We start from the raw sequence: 16,534 nt of genomic DNA on the forward strand, positions 1-16,534 counted from the left end.
TATATCAGCAACATACTCCATAGTGGTTTACCTTAGAGAACAAGCCCAGTAATAAAACAAGACTGAGTGCTAAGAGACTGACAAAGGGGTAAGAAGGCCCTGCAAGCTTCTAAACCAGTAGGTGCTCCACGTTTGAATAGAACAAAAATAGTAAACTCCCACATAGGGGTTGATTTAATTAGACACAAGGGGGCCAGTTGCCATTGTAATGCGCGGAAACGCCACCAACGGCACCATAACTCGTGGCCCAATCTCGCTCTGGATTCATGGATTTTTGTACGCAGCAAAGAATAATCTGTGAGTCTGGAAGTACCGTAAGTGCAACATATCAACATATTTCCTTGTGGCCGCAAGTAATTTGCAGCTAATTGCTTTGACCCCATAATATCTAATTTACAATTCTGTAATGTAACCAGACACAGAACTAAGCAGTTACTTATGGTAATAACAAATGTGCACATGTTGTATTCTATACCCAATAACATCAGCAAGCAGAAAGTGAAATCACAGACGGCTACAGTGAATGATTGGTGATAAAAGTCTCGGCCTGTTAATGTAACTTATTTTTTTCAAGAGTGTTGAGGAATGAAAAAAAAAAAAATGAACATGGAAATTAAATAATTATATATTTTTTCATATTATTGATAAATAAGAATAGTATTAATCTAATTTGACCATAGATGAGGGACTCAAAAAAGAGGAAATAAAAAAGCAAATATACTTGACAATACATCAAATACCTTTTTTAATAGGGCATTAGGACATTTTTCATGATACAACATGTATTTTTGCATCTTGTAGTGGGAATATAGTAAATGTGACAGCACATTTTTAATTTGAGGTGATGGCTTTATTTAAAAAGAAAAAAAAACATACATTTGGAGTCCACGGACAGAATTATCGTGGTGACAAGGCAAACAAATAATACACTCAAGCAAATACAGTATTTCAGAAATGGCAGAGTGCCTGAAGTACAGAACATAATAAGGAGCTGATTCATACAATTATCAAAGTTAGCTTGATGACAATGTAGCAGATCTCTTGAATCACACTTTCCTACTTTGTTAACCCATTTCCAAGTGCTGCAGATCCGTGTTGTCATGGCCACATACTGGGCGTGTTTCTGAGTTTAAAATATAGCAAAAAAAGAGCAAGTAAATGGACCCAGCTATAGGGGCAATTCCCCATTCTCCCAATGCCTGGGTATTTGGATCAGGGAAATCTAACATGTTGGAATCTTAGATTCACTAATTCTGACCAAAAAATGATCAGGATCAGCAAATCTGGGAGTTTTAACATGCTGTTTTCTCTAACGTCCTAGTGGATGCTGGGGACTCCGTCAGGACCATGGGGAATAGCGGCTCCGCAGGAGACAGGGCACAAAAGCAAGCTTTTAGGATCACATGGTGTGTACTGGCTCCTCCCCCTATGACCCTCCTCCAAGCCTCAGTTAGGTTTTTGTGCCCGGCCGAGAAGGGTGCAATCTAGGTGGCTCTCTTAAAGAGTTACTTAGAAAAAGTTTTTAGGTTCTTTATTTTCAGTGAGTCCTGCTGGCAACAGGCTCACTGCATCGAGGGACTTAGGGGAGAGATTTTCAACTCACCTGCGTGCAGGATGGATTGGATTCTTAGGCTACTGGACATAGCTCCAGAGGGAGTCGGAACACAGGGCTCGCCCTGGGGTTCGTCCCGGAGCCGCGCCGCCGACCCCCCTTGCAGACGCTGAAGATGAAGAGGTCCGGAACCAGGCGGCAGAAGACTCTCAGTCTTCATCAGGTAGCGCACAGCACTGCAGCTGTGCGCCATTGTTGTCAGCACACTTCACACAGCGGTCACGGAGGGTGCAGGGCGCTGGGGGGGGGCGCCCTGGGCAGCAATGTATAATACCTGTATGGCGAAAAATACATCACATATAGCCCTTGAGGCTATATGGATGTATTTAACCCCTGCCAGATATCTAAAACTCCGGAGAAGAAGCCAGCCGAAAAGGGGGCGGGGCCTATTCTCCTCAGCACACAGCGCCATTTTCCCTCACAGAAAGGCTGGTGGGAAGGCTTCCATGCTCTCCCCTGCACTGCACTACAGAAACAGGGTTAAAACAGAGAGGGGGGGCACTGATTTGGCGATATGTATATATATTAAAATGCTATAAGGGAGGAACACTTATATAAAGGTTGTCCCTGGATAATTATAGCGTTTTGGTGTGTGCTGGCAAACTCTCCCTCTGTCTCCCCAAAGGGCTAGTGGGTCCTGTCCTCTATCAGAGCATTCCCTATGTGTGTGCTGTATGTCGGTACGTGTGTGTCGACATGTATGAGGAAAATATTGGTGAGGAGGCGGAGCAAATTGCCTGTAATGGTGATGTCACTCTCTAGGGAGTCGACACCGGAATGGATGGCTTATTTATGGAAATTACGTGACAATGTCAACACGCTGCAAGCCGGTTGACGACATGAGAGGGCCGGCGAACAAATTAGTATCTGTCCAGGCGTCTCAAACACCGTCAGGGGCTGTAAAATGCCCATTTACCTCAGTCGGTCGACACAGACCCAGACACGGACACTGATTTCAGTGTCGACGGTGAAGAAACAAACTTATTTTCTTTTAGGGCCACACGTTAAGGGCAATGAAGGAGGTGTTACATATTTCTGATACTCCAAGTACCACAAAAAAGGGTATTATGTGTGAGCTGAAAAAACTACCTGTAGTTTTTCCTGAATCAGATAAATTAAATGAAGTGTGTGATGATGCGTGGGTTTCCCCCGATAGAAAATTATTGGCGGTATACCCTTTCCCGCCAGAAGTTAAGGCGCGGTGGGAAACACCCCTCAGGGTGGATAAGGCGCTCACACGCTTATCAGAACAAGTGGCGGTACCATCTACGGATAGGGCCGTACTTAAGGAGCCAGCTGATAGGAGGCTGAAAAATATCCTAAAAAGTATACACACACATGCTGGTGTTATACTGCGACCAGCGATCGCCTCAGCCTGGATGTGCAGAGCTGAGGTGGCTTGGTCGGATTCCCTGACTAAAAATATTGATACCTTTGACAGGGACAGTATTTTATTGACTATAGAGCATTTAAAGGATGCATTTCTATATATGCGAGATGCGCAGAGGGATATTTGCACTCTGGCATCAAGAGTAAATGCGATGTCCATATCTGCAAGAAGATGTTTATGGACACGACAGTGGTCAGGTGATGCAGATTCCAAACGGCACAAAGATGTATTGCCGTATAAAGGGGAGGAGTTATTTGGGGTCGGTCCATGGGACCTGGTGGCCAGGGCAACTGCTGGAAAATCCACCGTTTTTTACCCTAAGTCACATCTCTGCAGAAAAAGACACCGTCTTTTCAGCCTCAGTCCTTTCGTCCCTATAAGAGTCATATCTGCCCAGGGATAGAGGAAAGGGAAGAAGACTGCAGCAGGCAGCCCATTCCCAGGAACAGAAGCCCTCCACCGCTTCTACCAAGTTCTCAGCATGACGCTGGGACCGTACAGGACCCCTGGATCCTACAAGTAGTATCCAAGGGGTACAGATTGGAATGTCGAGAGGTTTCCCCCCTCGCAGGTTCCTGTAGTCTGCTGTACCAAGGTCTCCCTCCGACAGGGAGGCAGTATTGAAAACAATTCACAAGCTGTATTCCCAGCAGGTGATAATAAAATTACCCCTCCGACAACAAGGAAAGGGGTATTACTCCACACTATATGGTGGTACTGAAGGCTAGGTGAGACCTATTCTAAATCTGAAAAATTTGAACACTTACAAGGGTTCAAATCCAGATGGAGTCACTCAGAGCAGTGATAGCAAAGAACAAGGGGACTATATGGTGTCCCGGGACATCAGGGATGCTTACCTCCATGTCCCAAAATTTGCCTTTTCTCACCAAGGGTACCTCAGGTTCGTGGTACAGAACTGTCACTATCAGTTTCAAGACGATGCCGTTGGATTGTCCAAGGCACCCCGGGTCCTTACCAAGGTAATGACCGAAAGGAGGATTCGTCTTCAAAGAAAATGGACGACCTCCTGATAAGAACAAGGTCCAGAGAACAGTTGGATGTCGGAGTAGCACTATCTCAAGTAGTTCTACGACAGCACGGGTGGATTCTAAATATTCCAAAACCGCAGTTGTTCCGACGACACGTCTGCTGGTCCTAGGGATGATTCTGGACACAGTCCAGGAAAAGGTGTTTCTCCCAGAGGAGAAAGCCAGGGAGTTATCCGAGCTAATCGGGATCCTCCTAAAACCAGGAAAAGTGTCAGTGCATCATTGCACAAGAGTCCTGGTAAAAATGGTGGCTTATTACGAAGCGCTTCCATTCGGCAGATTTCACGCAAGAACTCTTCAGTGGGATCTGCTGGACAAATGGTCCGGATCGCATCTTCAGATGCATCAGCGGATAACCCTATATCCAAGGACAAGGGTGTCTCTCCTGTGGTGATTACAGAGTGCTCATCTTCTAGAGGGCCGCAGATTCGGCATTCAGGATTGGATGCTCGTGACCACGGAGGCCAGCCTGAGAGGCTGGGGAGCAGTCACACAAGGAGTGTGATCAAGTCTGGAGAATTCTCTCCACATAAATATACTGGAGCTAAGAGCAAATTTATAATGCTCTAAGCTTAGCAAGACCTCTGCTTCAAGGTCAGCCGGTATTGATCCAGTGGGATAACATCACGGCAGTCGCCCACGTAAACAGAAAGGGCGGCACAAGAAGCAGGAGGGCAGTGGCAAAACTGCAAGGATTTTTCGCTAGGCGGAAAATCATGTGATAGCACTGTCAGCAGTGTTCATTCCGGGAGTGGACGACTGGGAAGCAGACTTCCTCAGCACGACCTCCACCCGGGAGAGTGGGAACTTCATCGGGAAGTTTTCCGCATGATTGTGAACCGTTGGGAAAGACCAAAGGTGGACATGATGGCGTCCCGCCCGTATTAAAAATGGGACAGGTATTGCGCCAGGTCACGAGACCTTCAGGCGATAGCTGTGGACGTCCTGGTAACACCGTGGGTGTAACAGTCGGTGTATGTGTTCCCTCCTCTGCTTCTCATAACCAAGGTATTGAGAATTATAAGACATAGAGGAGTAAGAACTATACTCGTGGCTCCGGATTGGCCAAGAGGGACTTGGTAACCGGAACTTCAAGAGATGCTCACAGAGGACTAATGGCCTCGGGAGTTAAGAAGGGATTTGCTTTCAGCAAGTACCATGTCTGTTCCAAGAGGAACCGTGGCATCGGCCTTAAGAAAGGACCTGCTCCAGCAGGGACCTTGTCTGTTCCAAGACTTACCGCGACTGCGTTTGACGGCATGGCGGTTTGAACGCCGGATCCTAAGGGAAAAGGCATTCCGGAAGAGGTCATACCTACCCTGGTCAAAGCCAGGAAGGAGGTGACCGCACAACGTTATCACCACATGTGGTAAAAATATGTTGCGTGGGTGAGGCCAGGAAGGCCCCACGAAAAAAATTCAACTAGGTCGATTTCTGCACTTCCTGCAAACAGGAGTGTCTATGAGCCTCAAATTGGGGTCCATTAAGGTTCAAGTTTCGGCCCTATAGATTTTCTTCCAGAAAGAATTGGCTTCAGTTCCTGAAGTCCAGACGTTTGTCAAGGGAGTATTGCATATACAGCCCTTGTGTGCCTCCAGTGGCACCGTGGGATCTCAACGTAGTGTTGGGATTCCTCAAATCATATTGGTAAGTATACAGATGTGGATAAAACCACAGGGAACCAGCGCTCAAACCCTATTTGTAGTGGTGAATGATACGGTTATAAAGTGAAGCTAAAATCAATAATGAAAAAGCAGGTAATATACTTAAGGTTGTTTATTCTAAGATGCTGAGATACTTTCTTTCCCAACAGGTATAAATTCGGTTTAAAAGTCAATCAGTGATTGGGGCACGCTCCTGGTTTGAGCTTAAATTCTGAAGTGCAAGGTTCAATTGAAAGAACAAATGCTGTAATCTTTGTAAAGTCGAGAAAAAGAAAAATGCCACAAAAAAATATTAATGATAATATGTACTAAAGTCCAAACGGTTTACAAGTCTATACAGACAGCGGCGTCCCGCTAATCTGTGCTCTGAAGTGAAGGATTCTCTTGTGAAGTGATGAACAGTTGACAGCGGTAGTGTATGCTTTGGTTAGAGTGGAGAATAAGGACCCTGGACTGGCGCTATTCCTCCTGCAGCACGTCCCACAGTAGAGCGCCCGAATCAGGCCCGCTCTGTGGGGCCGCTGACCTGGGGTGTGCGCCTGTCACAGAGGCGAAGTGGACCCGGCCGGGGCTCTCCGAGCGGCTGGCCGCGCCTCTCCTCCTCCTACAGGGACTTACCTTCTCCCTTCCCCTCCGCCTTCCACTCTCCTCTGTCTCGGGCTTCTTCCGTCGCCTGGCAACCGGTTGCTTCCGGAACTCCGGATCACGTGACCGGATGGTTTGCGGAAAGGATTAGCAGTACTGTCCTTCTTTGTAGTGAATATTCGTCCTCAGTCCAATGTAGTATAGATGGGTAGCTCCAACGCGTTTCGACCTGTTAGGGTCTTCCTCGACTCCCAGAGGAAGACCCTAACAGGTCGAAACGCGTTGGAGCTACCCATCTATACTACATTGGACTGAGGACGAATATTCACTACAAAGAAGGACAGTACTGCTAATCCTTTCCGCAAACCATCCGGTCACGTGATCCGGAGTTCCGGAAGCAACCGGTTGCCAGGCGACGGAAGAAGCCCGAGACAGAGGAGAGTGGAAGGCGGAGGGGAAGGGAGAAGGTAAGTCCCTGTAGGAGGAGGAGAGGCGCGGCCAGCCGCTCGGAGAGCCCCGGCCGGGTCCACTTCGCCTCTGTGACAGGCGCACACCCCAGGTCAGCGGCCCCACAGAGCGGGCCTGATTCGGGCGCTCTACTGTGGGACGTGCTGCAGGAGGAATAGCGCCAGTCCAGGGTCCTTATTCTCCACTCTAACCAAAGCATACACTACCGCTGTCAACTGTTCATCACTTCACAAGAGAATCCTTCACTTCAGAGCACAGATTAGCGGGACGCCGCTGTCTGTATAGACTTGTAAACCGTTTGGACTTTAGTACATATTATCATTAATATTTTTTTGTGGCATTTTTCTTTTTCTTTTTCTCGACTTTGCAAAGATTACAGCATTTGTTCTTTCAATTGAACCTTGCACTTCAGAATTTAAGCTCAAACCAGGAGCGTGCCCCAATCACTGATTGACTTTTAAACCGAATTTATACCTGTTGGGAAAGAAAGTATCTCAGCATCTTAGAATAAACAACCTTAAGTATATTACCTGCTTTTTCATTATTGATTTTAGCTTCACTTTATAACCGTATCATTCACCACTACAAATAGGGTTTGAGCGCTGGTTCCCTGTGGTTTTATCCACATCTGTATACTTACCATTTAAGGGGGGGTGGTACACCCCTCATTACCAGCAGCACAGCCCGCCTCAGATTAACACCTCAGTGCGCAGAGAACCCATTTCTGTATACCTCAAATCATATTGGTTTGAACCACTCAAATCTGTGGATTTGAAATATCTCACATGGAAAGTGACCATGCTGTTGGCCCTGGCCTCGGCCAGGCGATTGTCAAAATTGGCGGCTTTGTCTTACAAAAGCCCATATTTGATTTTCCATTCGGACAGGGCAGAACTGCGGACTCGTCCCCAGTTTCTTCCTAAGGTGGTGTCAGCGTTTCACCTGAAACAACCTATTGTGGTGCCTGCGGCTACTAGGGACTTGGAGGACTCCAAGTTGCTAGACGTTGTCAGGGCCCTGAAAATATATATATATATATATATAATTCCAGGACGGCTGGAGTCAGAAAGTCTGACTTGCTGTTTATATTGTAGGCACCCAAAAAGCTGGGTGCTCCTGCTTCTAAGCAGACTATTGCTCGTTGGATTTGTAGTACAATTCAGCTTGCACATTCTGTGGCAGGCCTGCCACAGCCAAAATCTGTAAATGCCCATTCCACAAGGAAGGTGGGCTCATATTGGGCGGCTGCCCGAGGGGTCTCGGCTTTACAACTTTGCCGAGCAGCTACTTGGTCAGGGGCAAACACGTTTGCTAAATTCTACAAATTTGATACCCTGGCTGAGGAGGACCTGGAGTTCTCTCATTCGGTGCTGCAGAGTCATCCGCACTCTCCCGCCCGTTTGGGAGCTTTGGTATAATCCCCATGGTCCTGACGGAGTCCCCAGCATCCACTAGGACGTTAGAGAAAATAAGATTTTACTTACCGATAAATCTATTTCTCATAGTCCGTAGTGGATGCTGGGCGCCCATCCCAAGTGCGGATTGTCTGCATTACTTGTACATAGTTATTGTTAAAAAAAAAAAAAATCGGGTTATTATTGTTGTGAGCCATCTTTTTTAGAGGCTACTTCATTGTTATCATACTGTTAACTGGGTTCAAATCACAAGTTGTACGGTGTGATTGGTGTGGCTGGTATGAGTCTTACCCGGGATTCAAGATCCTTCCTTATTGTGTACGCTCGTCCGGGCACAGTACCTAACTGAGGCTTGGAGGAGGGTCATAGGGGGAGGAGCCAGTACACACCATGTGATCCTAAAAGCTTGCTTTTGTGCCCTGTCTCCTGCGGAGCCGCTATTCCCCATGGTCCTGACGGAGTCCCCAGCATCCACTACGGACTATGAGAAATAGATTTATCGGTAAGTAAAATCTTATTTTTTGCAGATCGCTTATCATCGATGCCCACCATTAGATTAGGAGCTGCAGAATGGGAAATTGGGCCATAAACGTATGGCCCGCATTACTGTGTACCTGGACAAACCATGCTGCAATATAAGGGGTACAAATACATACACCGTTGATTAACATTAATATGACTGCCTCCTACATTTGACTTCGGCAGCGTGTAGCCTATGAAGTACGTCTTGTGTCTTGGTGTATATAAGGTGTGGGATAGGCCGTCTGCACACATCACTTGTTGCTGTCATGGGTAAAAGGGGTGATTTATCTGTGTTTCAAAGAGGGGTGATTATCGGCTTTTGGACCAAGAGTGGCAGTATTTCTGAATCAGCGCAGTTTATGAACTGTTTGCGTGGTGCTGTAGTGAAGGTGTGTCATGACTGGACAAATGGCACCATTGCGAATAACCACGTGCCATTGAAGTAAGGAGGGGAACATTCGCTACACAAGAGCGTGAGGGCCAACCAACACGCTACAGTGGAGCAGCTCCCCATCAAAATGAACCTGGGGGCTACCAGACGTGTGTCTGAAATGACTGTTCAGCCCCTCTAGCTGCTGTCCGTGCTGCACACGGTGGTTACTCTGACTATCAGCAGGTGGTCAATAATGTGACTCAACTGTGTATATACCCACAAATGATAGACAGCTTTCTTTTTACACCGCAATTTAGGGGGTCATTCCGAGTTGATCGCTCGCTAGCTAGTTTTAGCAGCCGTGCAAATGCTATGCCGCCGCCCACTGGGGAGTGTATTTTAGCTTAGCAGAAGTGCGAACGCATGTGCTGCCGAGCTCTGCAAAATCAGTTTGTGCCGTTTCAGAGTAGCTCTGAACCTACTCAGCGCTTGCGATCACTTCAGCCTATTCGTGTCCGGATTTGACGTCATACACCCGCCCAGCGAATGCCCAGCCACGCCTGCGTTTTTTCAGATACGCCTGCGTTTTTGCAAACACTCCCTGAAAATGGTCAGTTGACACCCAGAAACGCCCCCTTCCTGTCAATCTTCTTGCGGCCATCAGTGCGACTGAAAACTTCGCTAAAACCTGTGCACAACCACAACGGGCTTTGTACCCGAAAGACGCGCGTGCGCATTGCGGCCCATACGCATGCACAGAAATGTTGCTTTTTAGCCTGATCGCTGCGCTGTGAACAACGGCAGCTAGCGATCAACTCGGAATGACCCCCTTAGTTTTGACACATCCTTCTCCGATCTAAAACTGGGTACACACTGGAGTGAAAGCCCGGATTGCCCATACACACTGGGGTGATTTTAATGAAAGATCATGTTCCATCTTTCATTAGCATGCTGCAGGACTCTAGCGATATCATCAGAATTGATGTGCAGCCCATCAAACCAGTCTATGGGGGACATGTACTAAGCAGTGATAAAAGTGGAAAAGGGAGCCAGTGGAGAAGTTGCCCATGGCAACCAATCGGCTGCTCTGTATACTTTTAAAGTATGCAAATTAGAAATGTTACATCAATGCTGATTGGTTGCCTTGGGCAACTTCTCCACTGGCTCACTTCTCCACTTTTATCACTGCTTAGTACATGTCCCCCTATGCCCCTAGCAACCACAACAGCTATTTTTGTCTGTTTTTCAGTGTTTGGGAGCAAGTGGTCGATTTGTCATTTGTTCCCATCTATTACCAGATTTTCATTACAACCATCCAGATTGGATAGCAGGTCTGTCAGATAATTGTATAATGTATGCCCATCTTAAATCTCTCTGCACATTTTACATTTGCGTCACCTGCAGTGCACCATGGTTTTTACAAGGTGCACCCTCTTTAGCATCAAAAACAACCCCTAAGTGTCCTTAATTAGGTTCAGGACAGGTTGCAAACTTTTTCCCCCAGTGGCCACTTCAGCAAAGTTGGAAATTATGAAAGGATCCTTCACAAAGGATTACAGCTGTGCCAGCAGCAGTCCTGCTTCCCAAATTCATTTTGTGATAAATAGGAGGGGGTCCTATTGCCGGTGGTAAATTACTGCATAGTAAAAACTGGCTTATATTGTGATTGTAGCCCGATTGGTATTATCAGGCTGTCCAAATATAGCCTTTTTTTTACCATGCGGTAAATTACCCATTTTTGGGCGATAACACATGGGATCCGAGAGAAGTTCCTGCACCCATGTGTTATCGCAGAAGGAAACAGGGCTGATTGGTCTAGTTATCTGGGATCATGCCTGAGTCACACAAAGCATAATACCTGATAATTGCTGGAGGTAGGGGCAACTATGTCCACTAAATTGTACTCTGATTTCTCTACTGGTTTCCCCCAGTCACTAGAGGAGGAACAATGCACAAAAGTTTTAATGCCATATCTATAGCCAAGCAAAAATGTTGAAAGCAATTACTTTTTAAACACATAATTACATTGTAGAGTAGGAGTAGAAGGAGTAGGTAGTATCTATTAGGGCTGCGGAAGTACCATAAGTGCGGCATGTAGCCACACATACTTGCCCGGACTTGTGGGGGCAAGTTCATTGAATCAACCTCCAACAGTGCATGATTTCCATATCCTCTTGCTGGAGCACAGGTGAATTTGTTGCTGACTGACTTAAAGATCCACAGGTGGTTCTATTTATTTAACTTGTGATTCTGTGAGGAGACCTTGAAAACATGAACTGATCATGTGTCCTGAGGAATGGAATATACCATGTACAGGCTGGAGAAGCCATATGGAGGAAAATGGGTGTTTGCTGAATATTGGTAATGGCAGGGTTCCAGTGAACGGAGCCTGCTAATTTACTATATACTGGAAGCACACATGTCCCATAAATTGTGCAACTGAACCATGTACAGTTATAACATTGCTCTTCTTGATGCAGAAATTATTTAATTCTGTAGATTCTTTTATGCATTTGTCATGTTCATTTTTACACAAAAAGAAAAATGTGGATGAATCTGGCGACCACACCCTTTCTGTAGAATGTAACTACGTACACTAAACTGTACAAATATGCAGGTACAGGGTGCATAGTATGGATTCCTCAATATATCTATAACTCATATCTGAAACAGGTACTAGTTTATGTATGTTTGGAATGTATACAGTGTCATTTTATGTTCTGCATTAACATTGAAAGTAGTAATTTAGCAATTTTATTTTATTAGGATTACCGCATTTGTCAAATCGACCTGTTCACAGACCCAGAAGGCTTAGGGATTATGACGTCCTATTTTGATGATACAGAAGAATTGCAGGTGTATGGAAGACTACAGAGAACTTGCTCCATTAAGGTGCATTGCGGAATGTAAGTATCTACATTCATTTCTACTTAAATTGTTTAAGGTTGCAGCTTACCATTTTTTACACAAAATAAACCTTCCTCTTACCTCTTATTTTTATATAAAATTATTACTCTGACAGTTTCCATAACAAGGTACAGGTTTTAGGAATGTGACCTAAAGAAATTATATTAAAGCTGCATATGTGGCAGACGCCCAGGACCTGTTACTTACATGGTAGCGTAGCTTTGAACCAGAGTGCTTCGCCTTTCTTTTTGGGGGAAGGAGGGTTTGACTTCTCTCAGACTTTGTTAATTATTTACCAAAAAGGCTGTGTTGGCAGGTTTCTTGGCTGAGAATTTCATGCATGGTTTCGGCACCATACCGTAAAGTAATTATCACCCTCATATCCGATGTACAGTATGTACTGTTAGACTTATTCACTTTCCTTTCAGTTTCCCACAGCTACATACAGATGTAGACCTGCTCAACTTACAGCGATGTGGCATGCCGCATGGCGAGCCGGGGCTGGGACTATTCGCAGCCAGCGATCACTCTTAATTCCATTAGGAATTAATGGAACGATTGCCAGCTGCGAATAGTTGCAGGCCAGATAGGTAGGGCTACATCTTTATAAGTTGCCAATACTTCCATTTCCCACATGTCTGCTGTGGTCAGGGTAAACTTTTTAAAGTGATATTGTACCATTTTTATATTTACAGTTTGCTGCCCTGGCAAACATGGCCCACTGGGACCTGTAGTGCACCACTTAATCCTGCTGTGAAAAAACAAACCCCAATTAAAAAAAATGTATTAGAAATAAATAACTCCTAAACACAATTCCTTTATCTACCAAGTTACTGCTTACCGGTTCTTCAGGCTTCGTCGGCAATCGAATGGTCAATAGATATATATATAAAAAATATCACAGCAATGACAGTTTGTCCTTACAGAGCCGTGGCACGAATGAGGCAGAAGGGTTGTACAGGTATGTTCAGCTTCATCGCACTCGGGACTATTCGCGGGTGTGACTGGTTTGCCATAGTAGTAGTCTCTGCCACAATGGGTGCACCCATTGTGGCAGAGACTACATGAGCCCGTGTTTGAATAATCACACCAGCGATCGCACAATGCATTTCCTATGAATCCCGGGTGCGACTATGCAAACATGCCCGCTGACAGGCACACTAATTGCAGCAAACCAGTCACACCCGCGAATAGTCTCGGGGCAGCAAACTGTAAATATAAAAATGGTACAATATCACTTTAAAAAGTTTACCCTGACCACAGCAGACATGTGGGAAATGGAAGCATTGGCAACTTATAAAGATGTAGCCCTACTTATCTGGCCTGCAACTATTCGCAGCTGGCAATCGTTCCATTAACTCCTAATGGAATTAAGAGTGATCGCTGGCTGCGAATAGTCCCAGCCCCGGCTCGCCATGCGGCATGCCACATTGCTGTAAGTTGAGCAGGTCTACATCTGTATGTAGCTGTGGGAAACTGAAAGGAAAGTGAATAAGTCTAAAGGGGGGTACTCACGGGAGAGATGTGTGCTGAGCGATCTTAACACAGACCGCTCAGCACACATCTCTCACCCCGCTCAGCACAGCGCGATGTGCTGAGCGAGGGGGAAAGCCGACGGGGGGCCGCTCACTTCACACAACGGTGAAGTGAGCGACTCGCTAGATTGAGCCTGCATGCAGGCTCAATCTAGCATCGGCGATACCGATGTGCGGGGCCGCGCATCACTATCGCTGGAGGGCATACACACGGCAGATCCGTGCTTAAAATCTAAGCAATCTAGCAAGATTGCTTAGATTTTAAGCACGGATCTCTCCGTGTGTACCCCCCTTAACAGTACATACTGTACATCGGATATGAGGATGAAAATTACTTTACGGTATGGTGCCAAAACCATGCATGAAATTCTCAGCCAAGAAACCTGCCAACACAGCCTTTTTGGTAAATAATTAAAGTCTGAGAGAAGTCAAACCCTCCTTCCCCCCCCCCCCCCCCCAAAAAAAAAGCGAAGCACTCTGGTTCTAAGCTGCACTACCATGTAAGTAACTAGGTCCTGGGTGTCTGCCACATATGCAGCTTTAATATCATTTCTTTAGGTCACATTCCTAAAGCCTGTACCTTGTTATGGAAACTGTCAGAGTAATAATTTCCTATAAAAATAAGAGGTAAGATGAAGGTTTATTTTGTGTAAAAAATGGTAAGCTAAGGGCCCGATACAATGGCTTGTGAGACGGCTGGAGCTCAGAGACTCCTGCCAAACTAGTACTTTTTTTTTTTAAAGCAGCAAACATTTACAAGGCAAAACCTGGTTGGTTTTGTCTTGTAAACGTTTGCTGCTTATCTGGAGGAGTACTGTTTGTTGGAAGGCAAGCACTCTGTAAGGTTTTTGTTTTTTGGAGATTTATGACGTGGGTATAATTTTACTGGACCCTCTGTAATGTATTCCTGCAACTGGTGAAAGGTTTCATAAATAAGGCTTTAAACCATACTTGCCTACCTGACCCTCTCCATGAGGGAGAAAATGCTCTGTTCCTGGACTTTCCTGGTAATGTATGATTGCCATCACCTGTGGTGAGTTAGTTCATTTCTAAGAAAGGTGTTTCACCACAGGTGATGGCAATCATACATTACCAGGAAAGTCCAGGAACAGAGCATTTTCTCCCTCATGGAGAGGGTCAGGTAGGCAAGTATGCTTTAAACATATTAGTCATTTTTGTTATTTTAATAAGGAAAACAGAATGACAATCTTTGGAATGGAGAGAGTTAAACCTCCTGGGCTGGGGGTGGATCTGGATGGCATGATTTTTTTACAGCCAATCAGGAATAGTCATGGGTGGTGTTAGTGATGGAATTGGGGTGGATTTGTGTTGTTCCTGGTCTTTTCATTTTGCCTTCAGACTGGTGAGTGTGTTTTGTGGGTTTGGGCAAGTGTTTAGGCCAGTGTGTTTTAGATGTTTTAGCTGGTCTAATCCCTTTAGTGTGTGGTAGGCACCCTGCGTGTGTTCCTCCCTCCCACTTTATTAGCTGTAGAGTTTCTCTGATCCTGCTTAGCATGGCCGCCGCCTCTCGTTCCCCCCGCCCGTTACCGTTCAGGTGACGGTAGTAGCGGGGTTTCCACGGGGCCTGCACTCTCTGCTGTGGCTGTCGCGCGAGGGGGCTGTTTCTCCCCTGCCGCCACTGGATTCGGTTGCCGGCCGTGGGCGGCGGGGAGGAGCTGTGGCCGTCCCTCAGGCCGCGGCTTTCTCCCCTGATGTCTGTGAGGTGCGGGTGCGCGCTCGCGTCCGGAAGAAGCTGCTGGCGCACGGGAGCGCGCAACAGGTGCTCGTTGTAGCGTCTCTCCCCTGCCGCTTCCCGCTGAGCCGGAGTCTGTTCTCGGCCGGGGGCGGCGGGGAGTGCAGAGATCAAGGGCGCGCGGGGGCGCGCAAATCAGTAATTACAGGGATGTTTTCCCTGATGAGGCTGCTGATGGTGGTGATTGGGGGAGCTTCAGGGAGCAGTCCCCTGGTAGCTCCCGTCATGAATTCCGGGGGTTCAGCGGTCGGGGCTATTTTGGGGGGCGGTGGCCATGCTGCGGGAGGGTTGGAGCCTCCGGTGGGTAGGGCTAGGAATAGAGGGCGGAGCCGCGGGCTTCCTGCGCGGGGGGGGCGATGCTCTGGCTGGGGGGTCCTCCTCGTTGCCTCTAAGGCACCGGGATGTTGTGGAGGAGCAGGGTGGCGCAGAGGACCTGGCATCCGCGCTGTCATCGGTGGCGGCTGCTTTGGCTCCGCTGGTGGCGGCCGTGTCCGCTGATGCTGCCGGGCTTTCCTCCGCGCGGCACAGCAGAGGGGCTTCTGCTGTTACGCCGGGTTCGCAGGTGGGGCGGATCGCGCGTGCCTGCCAGGATTTGGGGGACGCCGCTGCGCAGTGGGGCGGTCAGCAGGCGCGTTGCGCGGGCTGCCGTTGCTCCTGCCAGGTCGCTTGCTCCCGGGGCCTCGGCCCGTGTTGGGTCTTCTTTTCCAGATGGACGTGGTGAGATGGATGGTGAAGACGACGAAGATTTTGATGTTTATGCAGCGGAAGCAGCAGAGTCGGCACAGTCGGAGGCGTCAGGTGGGGTGTCGTATCTTTCTATTGGCGAGGGGGAGTCGGCCTCCTCCTTCTCTTCTGTTTCGGGAAGTACTTCCGCTTCGTCGTCCTTATCGTCGCAGGCGTCAAAGGCTAGCAGTGCGACGAGAGCGAAAAAGCGTGCGGTAAAGTACGCAAAAAGAGCGGCCGTTCAGCACGAGCGTCGGAAGAGGCGCAAGCGGCTGAGTGAGAATTAGTGCAGAGCTAAGAAGCGTCGCAATCTGCCGGGAGTGGTACACTGCGATTATACGGCGGTGTTGAGGGGCCTGCGGGATAGCTGCCGTAGGAAGATTAGTAAAGGTGAGTATGTGGATATTTTCGTGCTGACTGAATATGCGAAAAAGGAGTTTAAGGCGGCGAGAGCTAAAGGGGGCATAGGCGTTGATGCTTTTCGGTCGTATGATAACTGGCTGGCTGGATTTTGCGTGTTTGCCGCCGCTTATTTGGA

At 47.3% G+C, this 16,534-nt stretch overlaps 1 protein-coding gene across 3 annotated transcripts in view; it reads left to right on the forward strand.

Annotated features, from left to right (window-relative positions):
- CRYBG1 (crystallin beta-gamma domain containing 1) overlaps window positions 1-16,534 on the forward strand; it is a 542,544-nt gene that overhangs the window by 454,700 nt on the left and 71,310 nt on the right. For all 3 annotated transcript variants that reach the window (XM_063917058.1, XM_063917060.1, XM_063917059.1), the window contains one exon: window positions 11,845-11,984. In XM_063917058.1, coding sequence (XP_063773128.1) covers window positions 11,845-11,984 — 140 coding nt within the window. The remainder of the gene's footprint in view (window positions 1-11,844; window positions 11,985-16,534) is intronic.

Source organism: Pseudophryne corroboree, chromosome 4, assembly GCF_028390025.1.
Source record: "Pseudophryne corroboree isolate aPseCor3 chromosome 4, aPseCor3.hap2, whole genome shotgun sequence".
Taxonomy (NCBI): Eukaryota; Metazoa; Chordata; class Amphibia; order Anura; family Myobatrachidae; genus Pseudophryne; species Pseudophryne corroboree.